The sequence below is a fragment of the Anomaloglossus baeobatrachus genome, chromosome 2 (assembly GCF_048569485.1).
Source record: "Anomaloglossus baeobatrachus isolate aAnoBae1 chromosome 2, aAnoBae1.hap1, whole genome shotgun sequence".
In the NCBI taxonomy this organism is placed as follows: Eukaryota; Metazoa; Chordata; class Amphibia; order Anura; family Aromobatidae; genus Anomaloglossus; species Anomaloglossus baeobatrachus.
The window spans coordinates 800,419,512-800,435,325 of NC_134354.1; the positions used below are offsets into that span (position 1 = coordinate 800,419,512).

At 47.2% G+C, this 15,814-nt stretch overlaps 1 protein-coding gene across 1 annotated transcript in view; it reads left to right on the forward strand.

The window, feature by feature from the left end:
* Positions 1-15,814, forward strand: part of DNHD1 (dynein heavy chain domain 1) — a 355,748-nt gene that overhangs the window by 201,342 nt on the left and 138,592 nt on the right. Inside the window, exons 26-27 of the mRNA XM_075334063.1 lie at positions 875-1,055; positions 3,915-4,017. Of these exons, the coding sequence (XP_075190178.1) occupies positions 875-1,055; positions 3,915-4,017 (284 nt within the window). The remainder of the gene's footprint in view (positions 1-874; positions 1,056-3,914; positions 4,018-15,814) is intronic.

The window sequence follows — 15,814 nt, forward strand, 5'->3', positions numbered from 1 at the left end:
CTCCATGGCCTGTATGCGCTCCCCCTCCATGGCCTGTATGCGCTCCCCCTCCATGGCCTGTATGCACTCCCCCTCCATGACCTGTATGCACTCCCCCTCCATGACCTGTATGCACTCCCCCTCCATGACCTGTATGCACTCCCCCTCCATGACCTGTATGCTCTCCCCCTCCATGGCCTGTATGCGCTCCCCCTCCATGGCCTGTATGCACTCCCCCTCCATGGCCATTAGCTCTTCAGGATGTTGGCCCACCATGGATTTATGGGATATCGACCACCCTGAATGTTTGGGGGGGCCGATATCCCAATATTTGGGATGCTGGCCCACCCTAAGTCCACGAGAAGTCAGCCCGCCCTGGGTGTACAGAAGATTGGCTCACCCTGGCTGAAAGGGACAGCAGCCTGCCCTGGGTCTTTGGGATGTTGGCCCGCCTTGGGTCTTTGGGATATTGGCCCGCCTTGGGTCTTTTGGGATGTTGGCCCAACTTGGGTCTTTGGGATGTTGGCCCCCCATGGTTCTTTCGGATGTCGGTCCGCTCTGTTTCTACAGGATGTTGGCATGCCCTGGGTCTTTGGGATGTTAGGCCACCCTAGGTGTATGGCGGGTCGGCTCGCTCTGGAAGTATGGGACAGTGCCTGTCTTGGATCTATTGGATGTTGACATGCACTGGATCTTCTGGATGTTGAGTCACCTTAGCTCTTCAGGATGTTGGCCCACCATGGATTTATGGGATATAGGCCACCCTGAATGTTTGGGATAGTGTCATGCCTTTTGTCTTGGAATCTTGGTTCTCCCTGGGTCTATGAGAAGGCCACCATCATGCTGCATTGTGTTCACAGATGTCCTCGCTTTCACCTGTATTTTCTCTTACCAGGTTCTCCAGCCTCCAAGCTTTCCAGGTTAATGTCCTTCATCCATCTACTTGTCCAGGATTATAGTCACCGGCAGTGGCCACATCTCCCACTGACCTCACCGAGGGCATTCATCAGCTTCATACACATTTATGTGAAAGTCTCCTCAGAACTACAGGACAGCATAGACAAGGAGGAGATGAGGTAAGAAATGTAAATATCAGGTACAGTGTACAGGTTACACGCATACAGCCGAGTATGAAGGAGGAATATAAAGAGAGAATGACCACCCAGACCACCTCAGACCTCCGAACACAGGGCAGAGGGAACATCCCGAATGGAGGAAAGTCCGGGGGACATCTGTTTTGGGCCATTCTAGTAACAATGCATCACACCAGGTAGAGACCACGTCCTAAAGTACAGTACGTCCCCAGTCTGCCCGCAACACTAATTATCACTGCGCCTGCGTTACCAGGGCTAAATACCAGCTACAATCACATGAGAGGAAGACCACCATAAAGCAGGATCCCCTCTGTACAGCTCAGGTAATGCCGCCAGGCTCCAAGCGCCACAAGGACTCCGGCACCGGGAAGAAAACTGCCTATTACAATTCATAAAAAAATTGTTTAAAAGAACAGAGAGTCCTCAGTGGTTGATACCTTTTAATGGCTAACTGAAAAGATGGTAATAATTGCAAGCTTTCGAGACTACTCAGGTCTCTTCATCATGATGAAGAGACCTGAGTAGTCTCGAAAGCTTGCAATTATTACCATCTTTTCAGTTAGCCATTAAAAGGTATCAACCACTGAGGACTCTCTGTTCTTTTAAACAATTTTTTTATCTCTACTGGCTAACACGGTACAAAGATATATTTTACTTGTATTACAATTCATCACAGCCACTGTGCGACCGAGAAATGCAAAGCACCGCTACCGCCACACTGTCAGCCATAACCGGTACATGTAATACCGCCACACTGTCGGCCATAGCCGGTACATGTAATACCGCCACACTGTCAGCCATAGCCGGTACATGTAATACCGCCACACTGTCAGCCATAGCCGATACATGTAATACCGCCACACTGTCAGCCATAGCCGGTACATGTAATACCGCCACACTGTCAGCCATAGCCGGTACATGTAATACTGCCACACTGTCAGCCATAGCCGGTTTCTTTATTGTCATTTCACTTCATGTGAAGGGTTAATTAACCCCCTGGCAGCCGTAGTGAATATATTGGGGCGGTTTTATTATGGTGCCACTTTTGAAGGGACTGATATATAAACCCCCAAACTGCACAGTAAAGCCGGCGCTGAAGACAGCCGACAGCGGGGAGCGAGCGGTCACCTGTTATACTTATATAGGGGGGCTAAACATATCGCCCTAAATCTACCGCTATCATACAATGTACAGAATAAAGCTGTGCTGTACAGCCGGTGCTGAGGAGAGGCGAGAGCGGGGAGCGAGCGGTCACCTGTTATACTTATATAGGGGGGCTAAACATATCGCCCTAAATCTACCGCTATACAGCGTCCTGTGTCACCAACAGCTCACAATCACGGGTTAGAAATATCGCAGAGTTATTCCACATAGAGGGACAAGTTAGGACTTAACATGTGACCTGCTCGAGGGGCTACTGCTGTACCCCTCAATATATTAGATACTGCTGTACCCCTCAATATATTAGATACTGCTGTACCCCTCAATATATTGGATACTGCTGTACCCCTCAATATATTGGATACTGCTGTACCCCTCAATATATTGGATACTGCTGTACCCCTCAATATATTGGATACTGCTGTACCCCTCAATATATTGGATACTGCTCTACCCCTCAATATATTGAATACCGCCATAAACCACCACTTATTGGGTACCGCCATACACCTCCACTTGTTAGGTACCTCCATACACCTCCACTTGTTAGGTACCACCATACACCTCCACTTGTTAGGTACCGCCATACACCTCCACTTGTTAGGTACCGCCATACACCTCCACTTGTTAGGTACCGCCATACACCTCCACTTGTTAGGTACCTCCATACACCTCCACTTGTTAGGTACCGCCATACACCTCCACTTGTTAGTACCTCCATACACCTCCACTTGTTAGGTACCGCCATACACCTCCACTTGTTAGGTACCGCCATACACCTCCACTTGTTAGGTACCGCCATACACCTCCACTTGTTAGGTAGCGCTGTACACCTCCACTTGTTAGGTACCGCCATACACCTCCACTTGTTAGGTACCGCCATACACCTCCACTTGTTAGGTACCGCCATACACCTCCACTTGTTAGGTACCGCCATACACCTCCACTTGTTAGGTACCTCCATACACCTCCACATGTTAGGTACCGCCATACACCTCCACTTGTTAGGTACCTCCATACACCTCTACTTGTTAGGTACCTCCATACACCTCCACATGTTAGGTACCGCCATACACCTCCACTTGTTAGGTACCTCCATACACCTCCACTTGTTAGGTACCTCCATACACCTCCACTTGTTAGGTACCGCCATATACCTCCACTTGTTAGGTATCTCCATACACCTCCACTTGTTAGCTAGCGCCGTACGCCTCTATTCTTTGTGTTGGGTACCGCCATACACCTCCACTTATTAGGTACCGCCATATACCACAAAAAATTATATACCGCACAAATTATTTGGAAATGGCTTTATAATGCTGGGAAGCAGCTAAGATATTTGCTGTTGTCTTTCCTCCTTGGCAGGATGTGAGCACATCCCTTACTATTCCAGACCAGCAAAATCCCAGAACTTCTGCTTTTATAGAGGTGCTCTCACTTATTAATAGACAATTAGACACAGGCGTGTGATTGGCTGCTGCTTATTCTGGTAATTCCTGTGGAATCAGTGAGGCTGTACTTACTTTCTTCTTGTGTTTGGCCTGAGGTCATATGTACCTCATTGTGAGCCTTTGTTGTTTTCTTACGTTTTTCTCTTGCTCGTATATGAGGGGTGTGGGACCCTCTGTGTGGCTCTGGCCGATATTCTTTGATTTAATGATGTTTGTTTGTCCCCTCCAGGCTCCGGCGCGCTGTACATCGGGTGGAGCAGCTCTGTAATGTGCGACAGGAGTGCATGAAGGAGATGGAGAAGTGCGCCGGCCATCTACAGGAGGCGGGGGAGGTCTGTACATGGAAGAAGGGGAGGAGAGGTTGTGGGTCATAGAAGTGTGTGTAATAATTGTATACTTCAGCCCTTCCTTGTAATATTCAGCCAATCCTTGTAGTATTGTGCCCATCCTTGTAGTATTGTGCCCATCCTTGTAGTATTGTGCCCATCCTTGTAGTATTGTGCCCATCCTTGTAGTATTGTGCCCATCCTTGTAGTATTGTGCCCATCCTTGTAGTATTCAGCCCATCCTTGTAGTATTGTGCCCATCTTTGTAGTATTGTGCCCATCCTTGTAGTATTCTGCCCAGTAGTATTGTGCCCATCCTTGTAGTATTGTGCCCATCCTTGTAGTATTGTGCCCATCTTTGTAGTAATCTGCCCATCCTTGTAGTATTGTGCCCATCCTTGTAGTATTGTGCCCATCCATGTAGTATTCTGCCCACCCTTGTAGTATTCTGCCCATCCTTGTAGTATTCTGCCCATGCTTGTAGTATTGTGCCCATCCATGTAGTATTGTGCCCATCCTTGTAGTATTTTGTCCATCCTTGTAGTATTGTGCCCATCCTTGTAGTATTGTGCCCATCCATGTAGTATTGTGCCCATCCTTGTAGTATTCTGCCCAGTAGTATTCTGCCCATCCTTGTAGTATTGTGCCCATCCTTGTAGTATTCTGCCCAGTAGTATTCTGCCCATCCTTGCAGTATTCTGCCCATCCTTGCAGTATTCTGCCCATCCTTGTAGTATTCTGCCCATCCTTGTAGTATTCTGCCCAGTAGTATTCTGCCCATCCTTGTAGTATTGTGCTCATCCTTGTAGTATTGTGCCCATCCTTGTAGTATTGTGCTCATCCTTGTAGTATTGTGCCCATCCTTATAGTATTGTGCCCATCCTTGTAGTATTGTGCCCAGCCTTGTAGTATTGTGCTCATCCTTGTAGTATTGTGCTCATCCTTGTAGTATTGTGCCCATCCTTATAGTATTGTGCCCATCCTTGTAGTATTGTGCCCATCCTTGTAGTATTGTGCTCATCCTTGTAGTATTCAGCCCATCCTTGTAGTATTGTGCCCATCCTTGCAGTATTCTGCCCATCCTTGTAGTTTTGTGCCCATCCTTGTAGTATTGTGCCCATCCTTGTAGTATTGTGCCCATCCTTGTAGTATTGTGCTCATCCTTGTAGTATTGTGCTCATCCTTGTAGTATTGTGCCCATCCTTGTAATATTGTGCCAATCCTTGTAATATTGTGCCCATCCTTGTAGTATTGTGCTCCTCCTTGTAGTATTGTGCCCATCCTTGTAGTATTGTGCTCCTCCTTGTAGTATTGTGCTCATCCTTGTAGTATTCTGCCCATCCTTGTAGTATTGTGCCCATCCTTGTAGTATTGTGCTCATCCTTGTAGTATTGTGCTCATCCTTGTAGTATTCTGCCCATCCTTGTAGTATTGTGCCCATCCTTGTAGTATTGTGCCCATCCTTATAGTATTGTGCCCATCCTTATAGTATTGTGCCCATCCTTGTAGTATTGTGCCCATCCTTGTAGTATTGTGCTCATCCTTGTAGTATTGTGCCCATCCTTGTAGTATTCTGCTCAGTAGTATTGTGCCCATCCTTGTAGTATTGTGCCCATCCTTGTAGTATTGTGCCCATCCTTGTAGTATTGTGCTCATCCTTGTAGTATTGTGCCCACCCTTGTAGTATTGTGCCCATCCTTGTAGTATTCTGCTCAGTAGTATTGTGCCCATCCTTGTAGTATTGTGCCCATCCTTGTAGTATTGTGCCCATCCTTGTAGTATTCTGCTCAGTAGTATTGTGCCCATCCTTGTAGTATTGTGCCCATCCTTGTAGTATTCTGCCCAGTAGTATTGTGCCCATCCTTGTAGTATTGTGCCCATCCTTGTAGTATTGTGCCCATCCTTGTAGTATTCTGCCCAGTAGTATTGTGCCCATCCTTGTAGTATTCTGCCCAGTAGTATTGTGCCCATCCGTGTAGTATTGTGCCCATCCTTGTAGTATTGTGCCCATCCTTGTAGTATATCTTTGTGCCCTGTAGTTATGAGCCCATCCTTGTGCCCTGTGGAATTGCGCCACTCCTTGTAGTATTGTCTATACTTGTGCCCTGTAGTATTGTGCCTATCCTTGTAGTATTGTGCCCATCCTTGTAGTATTGTGCCCAGTAGTATTGTGCCCATCCTTGTAGTATTCTGCCCAGCAGTATTGTGCCCATCCTTGTAGTATTCTGCCCGGTAGTATTGTGCCCATCCGTGTAGTATTGTGCCCATCCTTGTAGTATTGTGCCCATCCTTGTAGTATATCTTTTGTGCCTTGTAGTTATGAGCCCATCCTTGTGCCCTGTGCAATTGCGCCACTCCTTGTAGTATTGTCTATACTTGTGCCCTGTAGTATTGTGCCTATCCTTGTAGTATTGTACCCATGCTTGTAGTATTGTATCCATGCTTGTAGTATTGTGCCCATGCTTGTAGTATTGTGCCCATGCTTGTAGTATTGTGCCCATCCTTGTAGTATTGTGCCCATCCTTGTAGTATTGTGCCCATCCATGTAGTATTGTGCCCATCCTTGCAGTATTCTGCCCATCCTTGCAGTATTCTGCCCATCCTTGTAGTATTCTGCCCAGTAGTATTCTGCCTATCCTTGTAGTATTCTGCCTATCCTTGTAGTATTGTGCCCATCCTTGTAGTATTGTGCCCATCCTTGCAGTATTCTGCCCATCCTTGTAGTATTGTGCCCATCCTTGTAGTATTGTGCCCATCTTTGTAGTATTGTGCCCATCCTTGTAGTATTGTGCTCATCCTTGTAGTATTGTGCCCATCCTTGTAGTATTGTGCCCATCCTTGTAGTATTGTGCCCATCCTTGTAGTATTGTGCCCATCCTTGTAGTATTGTGCCCATCCTTGTAGTATTGTGCCCATCCTTGTAGTATTGTGCCCATCCGTGTAGTATTGTGCCCATCCGTGTAGTATTGTGCCCATTCTTGTAGTATTGTGCTCATCCTTGTAGTATTGTGCTCATCCTTATAGTATTGTGCCCATCCTTGTAGTATTGTGCTCAGTAGTATTGTGCCCATCCTTGTAGTATTGTGCCCATCCTTGTAGTATTCTGCCCAGTAGTATTGTGCCCATCCTTGTAGTATTCTGCCCAGTAGTATTGTGCCCATCCGTGTAGTATTGTGCCCATCCTTGTAGTATTGTGCCCATCCTTGTAGTATTGTGCCCATCCTTGTAGTATATCTTTGTGCCCTGTAGTTATGAGCCCATCCTTGTGCCCTGTGGAATTGCGCCACTCCTTGTAGTATTGTCTATACTTGTGCCCTGTAGTATTGTGCCTATCCTTGTAGTATTGTACCCATGCTTGTAGTATTGTGCCCATCCCTGTAGTATTGTGCCCATCCCTGTAGTATTGTGCCCATGCTTGTAGTATTGTGCCCATCCTTGTAGTATTCTGCCCATCCTTGTAGTATTGTGCCCATCCTTGCAGTATTGTGCCCATCCTTGCAGTATTGTGCCCATCTTTGCAGTATTCTGCCCATCCATGTAGTATTGTGCCCATCCTTGTAGTATTGTGCCCATCCTTGTAGTATTGTGCTCATCCTTGTAGTATTGTGCTCATTATTCTGTCTCTTCCTGGTAGCAATGAATCCAACCGCTCTAATTATTAGTCCCTTAGATAACTGTATGATTTTACTCACTCTACCGGCTTCCACAGATAGTGTTAACTCAACCCAACGATGACTTGTAGAAAGACAAGGAGAAACGCTGTAGTTTTCTTCTAGAATCTTGTATTAAGTTCAAAGTAAAGGCAGGTGAAAAGAAATAATCTGTACAGGGTTGCAGACATGTCTCTTCAGTAATGGTTCCTCTAGACTAAACTGAAGGAGAAGGGAGGAGCTTTCTATACAGAAGCCAACTAAGGGAGGTACATAGGGACAAACTTCATACAGTCTAATCTACCTAGTAACAATAAAGGAATTTTCTGATAGGAGGAAAAATATGCAATGCAAGAATTATATACAACAGGTTGTTCCCATTCATGGGACACAACACTCCCCATCTGAAATCATATGATTTCACAAGTCCTTCTACGACGTAAGGAGTCGATCCTGTCCCTCGATGTCACGAAACCTGTAGCGAGAAGAGAGACAAACACAAAAAATGCAACAGTAATGCATTGAATTCAAGTCCATGCTTGGTTGATGATGCATTGTCCTTGCGTAAAAATATAAAAGTAGAAAAATGTAAAAAATGAATCCAAGTTCAACAAACCCATCTTCAGATTGGGGAAGCCGCAAACATGCCAACTCTTCCTCCAACCCAATAATCCAACGGTAAAGTTTTAATCCAAAGGAAAAATTCAAGGTTCATTGGACACGGACAGTTGTGTCTCCGTACAGCAGGGGTAAGGAAAGGTACGCTCCCCGCCGTGGCAGTGCCCAACGACAAAGTTAGTTCATGTAACGTCCTCCTTTGGTAAAAGTAGCACGAGTTCGGTGACATCAGGATGAATCACACACATGTGCCAGCCGTGGCACGTTGAAGACTTGTAGTTGGTGAAACAGTGAGCGATGTGAATAAGACGAGCTACGGCTCGTACCGCAGATGACCAACTTGTGAAGCGCTTGAAGCGATGAGGTCTCAACTTCTGTTTTGATGGTACTGAAGTGTAGCAAGCGGAGACGACCGGTCTAATTTCCTTGTCGGATTCTGGTTCCACCAGCTCGTACATGTTGCCGGCGTAGTTATCGCAGGTCTCCTCGTATAAGATACTTGGAGGTGTCAGCCACATGTCGCCGAGTTTGGCTGCTGCAGTGAGTCTCGTTCCTCGGTCAGCTGGGTTTTGTTCGGTGGGAATGTGGTGCCACTGTTCAGCATGATCTCTGTCGAGGATATTTTGCGTAATCTCGACAAAGCATTTCTCCATCTCTGGTTGTCTTTCCAAAGTGCGTTTTAGAGAGGAGGACCTTGCGGTTGCTTGCTGGGAGTTGTTTGGCAACCTTGGCCTTTGAGACCGAAAGGGTAATGGGGTTACCCAACTGTTAGAGTCATTTTGAGAGAACTCTTTATCCATAATCTTTATGAATTCCTTGTCTTCTCTCGTCGGTGCCAATTTGTTGTCTTCATTTGTAGACTCGAACACTGTTGACCCGAAGTCGTCATCCCAGAGATGATATGCGTCCGCGCGGTCGGGAGGCTGCTGTCGCCACCTGGTGTCGCTCAGCCTCTCTTTTACCCCGTAGTGATGCGGACATGGTTGAAAGTGAGTGCCGCAACCGTTTGGGAGGATGTGCGTCTTGTAGGAGGAGATTGCGTCGGGACTCTTCATTTTGCCTACGCAGACGTTTCCTATGATCACCTAGCCTAAGTCGTAGCGCTGAGCGAATGGCGCATCGTGTGGCCCGTTGATGTGTTGGCGTACTTTGTGTAGCTGAAGGATGTCCCTTCCAATCAGAATCAGGATTTTTGCACTATGATCAAGAGGTGGGATCTTGCTGGCAATAGTTCTCAGGTGAGGGTGGTGAAGAGCTGCCTCTGGTGTTGGAATCTCTTCCCGGTTAGCCGGTATCTGGTTGCACTCGACGAGTGTTGGTAGAGGTATCTCTACGGTATTTTCAAGAGATGTTACCACGAGACCACTGGCTCTTCTTCCGCAAGCTTCTGAGATGCCGCTGCAAGTGCCTAGTGTATAAGGGTAGACATTTCCTTTTAAGCCGAACAAGTCAAAGAGTTCAGACCTGGCAAGTGACCTGTTACTCTGGTCGTCCAGGATGCTGTACACCTTCACGGCCCTTTCTGGGTGACCTTTGGGATATACCCTTACTAGGCATATTTTTGCACAAGTCTTGTCCCAGAGATCTTCTCCGCAGACTGCGGTGCACGAGGAGGATACTGTGAGGTGGTTTGCAGCTTGGCCGGTACTCTCCCCGCCATGACTTGTGGTAGGAGAAGGTGTAGGTGCAGGATCAGGCTGAGATGGGTGCAGCGCTTGTACGTGATCTGTGCTGTCACACTCCATGCACTTAATTGTAACCTTACAGTCCTTGGCAAGGTGTTCTGTAGAGGCAGAACACCTGAAATATACCCTAAACCTTTTCAAGAGTTCCTTTTCTTTCTTGAAGGGGTTTCTTCCTGAAGCCAATGCACTTCTTCAGAGGATGTGGCAGTTTGTGAATAGGACACTGGCAGTTTGGATTTTCTGCCTTCTCGCCTTCATTGCCCTTGTCTGGTGCTGACGGTGTAGGTGGTAGAACATCGGTCTTCTTGACTGATACTGGGCCCCTACGTTTTCTGTCATTTTGATGAGGGCTCTCATATCTGGGAGCTGGTAAAGTGGAGCCGGTGGGTTCTCCACAGGTGAAGCTGGGGACTGCCTTACGTTCCGCGATGCCGTTGATGAACTCGCAGAAGTAGGAGAATGGAGGGAAGGACACTTGGTGCTCTTTTTTATAGTTTGTTCCTACCGTGGTCCACCTTTCCTGCACGTTGTAAGGTAACTTGGCGACTATTGGTTTCACCCCACGAGCGGTGTCCAGGTAGCTGAGGCCAGGTAGGTGTGCGTCTGTTTTGGCCAGCTGGAGCTCGGACAGCAGGTCGCTGAGTTCCTGGTACTTTGAAGCATCCTTGCCAGATATTTTGGGAAGGTCGTATAGTTGTTTCAGCAATGCATCTTCAATTGCTTCAGGACTTCCGAAGCCTTTCTCTAGTCTGTCCCATGCGGTTTCGAGACCAGTTGTTGGTTCGCTGATGTAGACGGATCTGAGTCTCTTGATTCTCTCAGTAGACCGTGGCCCTAGCCACCTGATTAGCAAGTCCAGCTCTTCAGCAGCTGTAATGCCGAGGTCACGCGTTGCGGTTTTGAAGGCACACTTCCACCCTCTGTAGTTTTCAGGCTGGTCGTCGAACTTTGTGAGACCGGTGTTGGTGAGTTCTCGGCGGATCATGTACCTCGTAAAGTCGGACATGTCTGATCTTTCCGACGTTGGGGGCACATTTGCTGGCTGCGTGGTGCTGGTTGCGTGATTCGTAGCTTCTTGGTTCGGTAACATGGGAAAGTATGGAGTGGCGTAGGCGTTTAGACCAGTGATCGGTTTAGTGTGTACAATCTCTGCTGTATACGGGGCCGGAACTACATAGTTGTTGGGAGTGTAGTGCCTTGCCGGCATGTTAGGTTGCATGTAGACATGGGCATACGGAGATTGCTGATGCGCAGGGTGTGGCTGTGCATTGGAATATGAAGCAGGTTCAGGCTTGAAAGTCTGAGGTGCATTGGACTGACCTAGAAGGCTGGAAGCTGTAGGTGGATCAGTGTCTTGAGGCTCTGGAGAAGTGTTAGCACTGACAGGAATGTTGATGGTAGTTGGCAGTTCGTCAGCTTGGCTCAGCACGTAATCTCTTGTTCGCTTAAGTGAGTCTTCTGTGTCGAGATCACACAAACTGGCGCTGCCTTCTTGGCTCCCACCCAGAGCTTGCTCAAAGACTTTTAGCCTTGCCATGGCCGCCACATGTTCACATTCCTTCTGAAGGGCTTCAATTTCTGCTTCCTCGCGTGCAGATTCTGCTTTCATCTCTGCTTCCTCGCGTGCAGATTCTGCTTTCATCTCTGCTTCCTTGCGTGCAGATTCTGCTTTCATCTCTGCTTCCTTGCGTGCAGATTCTGCTTTCATCTCTGCTTCCTTGCGTGCAGATTCTGCTTTCATCTCTGCTTCCTTGCGTGCAGATTCTGCTTTCATCTCTGCTTCCTTGCGTGCAGATTCTGCTTTCATCTCTGCTTCTTTGCGTGCAGATTCTGCTTTCATCTCCGCTTCCTTGCGTGCAGATTCTGCTTTCATCTCTGCCTCTCTGCGTGCAGATTCTGCTTTCATCTCTGCTTCTCTCTGGGCGAAGATGGCGTGTACTTTTGTTGTTTCTGCTTCAGCGCGCGCCTTTATGAGCTGCTCGCTGAGGGTTGAGTACCTTGATGAGCCTGATTTGAGTGAGTGACTTGAGCTCTTAATGGACCTGGATTTGTAAGATGCCGCTACTGACATTTGCACCATTTTTGCTTCAGTCTCGCTCACAATGTCGCGCACGGTTTGGTCTCGTTCAGCATTAAGCTGTTGGAAGTCCTGTAGTTCTTTATGAGACTCAGACGTATTTGCTCTCAGCAGGGTAGAGGAATATTTTTTACAAATCTCTTTGTAGGACTGGTATGCTGAGTATAGTTGTTCAAGGTCTCCCTCTGGGGGTAGCTCATGAGCACCAGGCGCAGATAAAACAGTCACTTGTTTTTGCACTCTTTGCCACAGTAATGCTGTCTGGGTAAACAGTTCACTTCTGGCTGTTTCTAGGTTCTCTTTAACCTTCCATGTTGGTTTGGTTAACCGCTTAGATCTTTCACTGTAATGTAAGTGTGAGTCCATGTCTTCCTCTTGTTGCTTTAGAGCAGGTAGTGAGAGGGTTCTCTTTGACTCCATCAGGAAGGGTGAATGCTGCTCTGCACTGGTTGTCAGGGAGATCAATACAATGTTGCAATCTCTGCAGCCAGCAGTCTGTGTTTGCAGGATGTATTTGCAAAGTCTCTGGCTGCAATTTACAATTAGCTTATGGGGGATTCTAGGTTTATAGCTGCACACAGTTCTGATAACAGGTTAATACTTTACAGGGCACTTTGTAAGAAGCTGCTATAAAGTTTTATGCTGTGGCTTGTTATCAGCCCCTTGGGGTAATCCTTTCTCTGGATTGTATGCAGTATAGCACTCCTGGAAACAGGTTATTTACTGATATATGTATACTAATCCCGGTCACAGCTAGTCCTTTTCACTATTCTGTCTCTTCCTGGTAGCAATGACTCCAACCGCTCTAATTATCAGTCCCTTAGATAACTGTATGATTTTACTCACTCTACCGCCTTCCACAGATAGTGTTAACTCAGCCCAACGATGACTTGTAGAAAGACAAGGAGAAACGCTGTAGTTTTCCTCTAGAATCTTGTATTAAGTACAAAGTAAAGGCAGGTGAAAAGAAATAATCTGTACAGGGTTGCAGACATATCTCTTCAGTAATGGTTCCTCTAGACTAAGGGTACCTTCACACTTAGCGATGCAGCAGCGATCCGACCAGCGATCTGACCTGGTCAGGATCGCTGCTGCATCGCTACATGGTCGCTGGTGAGCTGTCAAACAGGCAGATCTCACCAGCGACCAGTGAACAGCCCCCAGCCAGCAGCGACGTGCAAGCGACGCTGCGCTTGCACGGAGCCGCCGTCTGGAAGCTGCGGAGACTGGTAACTAAGGTAAACATCGGGTATGGTTACCCGATGTTTACATTAGTTACCAGCGCACACCGCTTAGCTGTGTGTGCAGGGAGCAGGGAGCCCTGGCTCCTTGCTCTCCTAGCTACAGTACACATCGGGTTAATTAACCCGATGTGTAATGCAGCTACATGTGCAGAGAGCAGGGAGCCGCGCACACTGCTTAGCGCTGGCTCCTTGCTCTCCTAGCTGCTGTACACATCGGGTTAATTAACCCGATGTGTACAGCAGCTACATGTGCAGAGAGCCGGAGCCGGCAGCACAGGCAGCGTGAGAGCTGCAGAGGCTGGTAACTAAGGTAAATATCGGGTAACCACCTTGGTTACCCGATGTTTATCTTGGTTACAAGCTTACCTCAGCTGTCAGACGCCGGCTCCTGCTCCCCTGCTCGCTTCATTTGTCGCTCTCTCGCTGTCACACACAGCGATCTGTGTGTCACAGTGGGAGAGCGCCTTTGAAGAAAACGAACCAGGGCTGTGTGTAACGAGCAGCGATCTCGCAGCAGGGGCCAGATCGCTGCTCATTGTCACACACAGCGAGATCGCTAATGAGGTCACTGCTGCGTCACAAAAAGCGTGACTCAGCAGCGATCTCGGCAGTGAGCTCGCTCTGTGTGTGAAGCACCCTAAACTGAAGGAGAAGGGAGGAGCTTTCTATACAGAAGCCAACTAAGGGAGGTACATAGGGACAAACTTCATACAGTCTAATCTACCTAGTAACAATAAAGGAATTTCCTGATAGGAGGAAACATATGCAATGCAAGAATTATATACAACAGATTGTTCCCATTCATGGGACACAACACTCATCCTTATAGTATTGTGCCCATCCTTGTAGTATTTTGCCGATCCTTGTAGTATTGTGCCCATCCTTGTAGTATTGTGCCCATCCTTGTAGTATTGTGCCCATCCTTGTAGTATTGTGCCCATCCTTGTAGTATTGTGCCCATCCTTGTAGTATTGTGCCCATCCTTGTAGTATTGTGCCCATCCTTGTAGTATTGTGCCCATCCTTGTAGTATTTTGCCGATCCTTGTAGTATTTTGCCGATCCTTGTAGTATTGTGCCCATCCTTGTAGTATTGTGCCCATCCTTGTAGTATTGTGCCCATCCTTGTAGTATTGTGCCCATCCTTGTAGTATTGTGCCCATCCTTGTAGTATTGTGCCCATCCTTGTAGTATTCTGCCCATCCTTGTAGTATTGTGCTCATCCTTGTATTATTCTGCCCATCCTTGTATTATTCTGCCCATCCTTGTAGTATTGTGCCCATCCTTGTAGTATTGTGCCCATCCTTGTAGTATTGTGCCCATCCTTGTAGTATTGTGCCCATCCTTGTAGTATTGTGCCCATCCTTGTAGCATTGTGCCGATCCTTGTAGTATTGTGCTGATCCTTGTAGTATTGTGCTCATCCTTGTAGTATTGTGCCCATCCTTGTAGTATTGTGCTCATCCTTGTATTATTCTGCCCAGTAGTTTTGTGCCCATCCTTGTAGTATTGTGCCCATCCTTGTACAGTCATGGCCAAAAGTTGTGAGAATGACACCAAAATGATATTTTCCCATGATCTGTTGCCCTCTGTTTTTTAATTGTGTGTATCTGATGTTTACATCACATACAGAAATATAATTGCAATTATATTATGAGACCAAAAGGTTCTATTGACAGTTAGATTGAGTTACTGCAGCAAGTCAATATTTGCAGTGTTGCCCCTTCTTCTTCAGGACCTCTGCAATTCTCCCTGGCATGCTCTCAATCAACTTCTGGACCAAATCCTGACTGATAGCTGTCCATTATTGCATAAGCAATGCTTGCATTTTGCCAGAATTTGTTGGTTTTTGTTTGTCCACCCTTCTCTTGATGATTGCCCACAAGTTCTCTATGGGATTAAGATCTGGGGAGTTTCCAGGCCATGGACCCAAAATCTCTGTTTTGTTCCATGAGCCATTTAGTGATCCCTTTGCTTTATGGCAAGGTGCTCCATCATGCTGGAAAAGGCATTGTTGGGCACCAAACTGCTCTTGGACAGTTGGGAGAAGTTGCTCTTGGAGGACATTCTGGTACCATTCTTCATTCATGGCTGTGTTTTTAGGCAAGACTGTGAGTGGTGCGATTCCCTTGGCTGAGAAGCAACCCCACACATGAATGGTTTCAGGATGCTTAACAGTTGGCATGAGACAAGACTGGTCTTAGCGCTCACCTCTTCTTCTCCTAATAAGCTGTTTCCAGATGTACCAAACAATCGAAAAGGGTATTCATCTGAGATAATGACTTTACCCCAGGCCTCAGCAGTCCACTCCCTGTACCTTTTGCAGAATATCAGTCGGTCCCTGATGTTTTTTCTGGAGAGAAGTGGCTTCTTTGCTGCCCTCCTTGAAACCAGGCCTTGCGGTGCAGCTTTCAGGGTCGCAAGTGTCCTCCATACTGAGAATACAGCGAGGAGACTGCAGCGGACCAAACCCTGATAGTGGGTACGAGCAGCTGCGGTCTCCTGTATTCTCCTGCGGAGGAGACTCGCGGC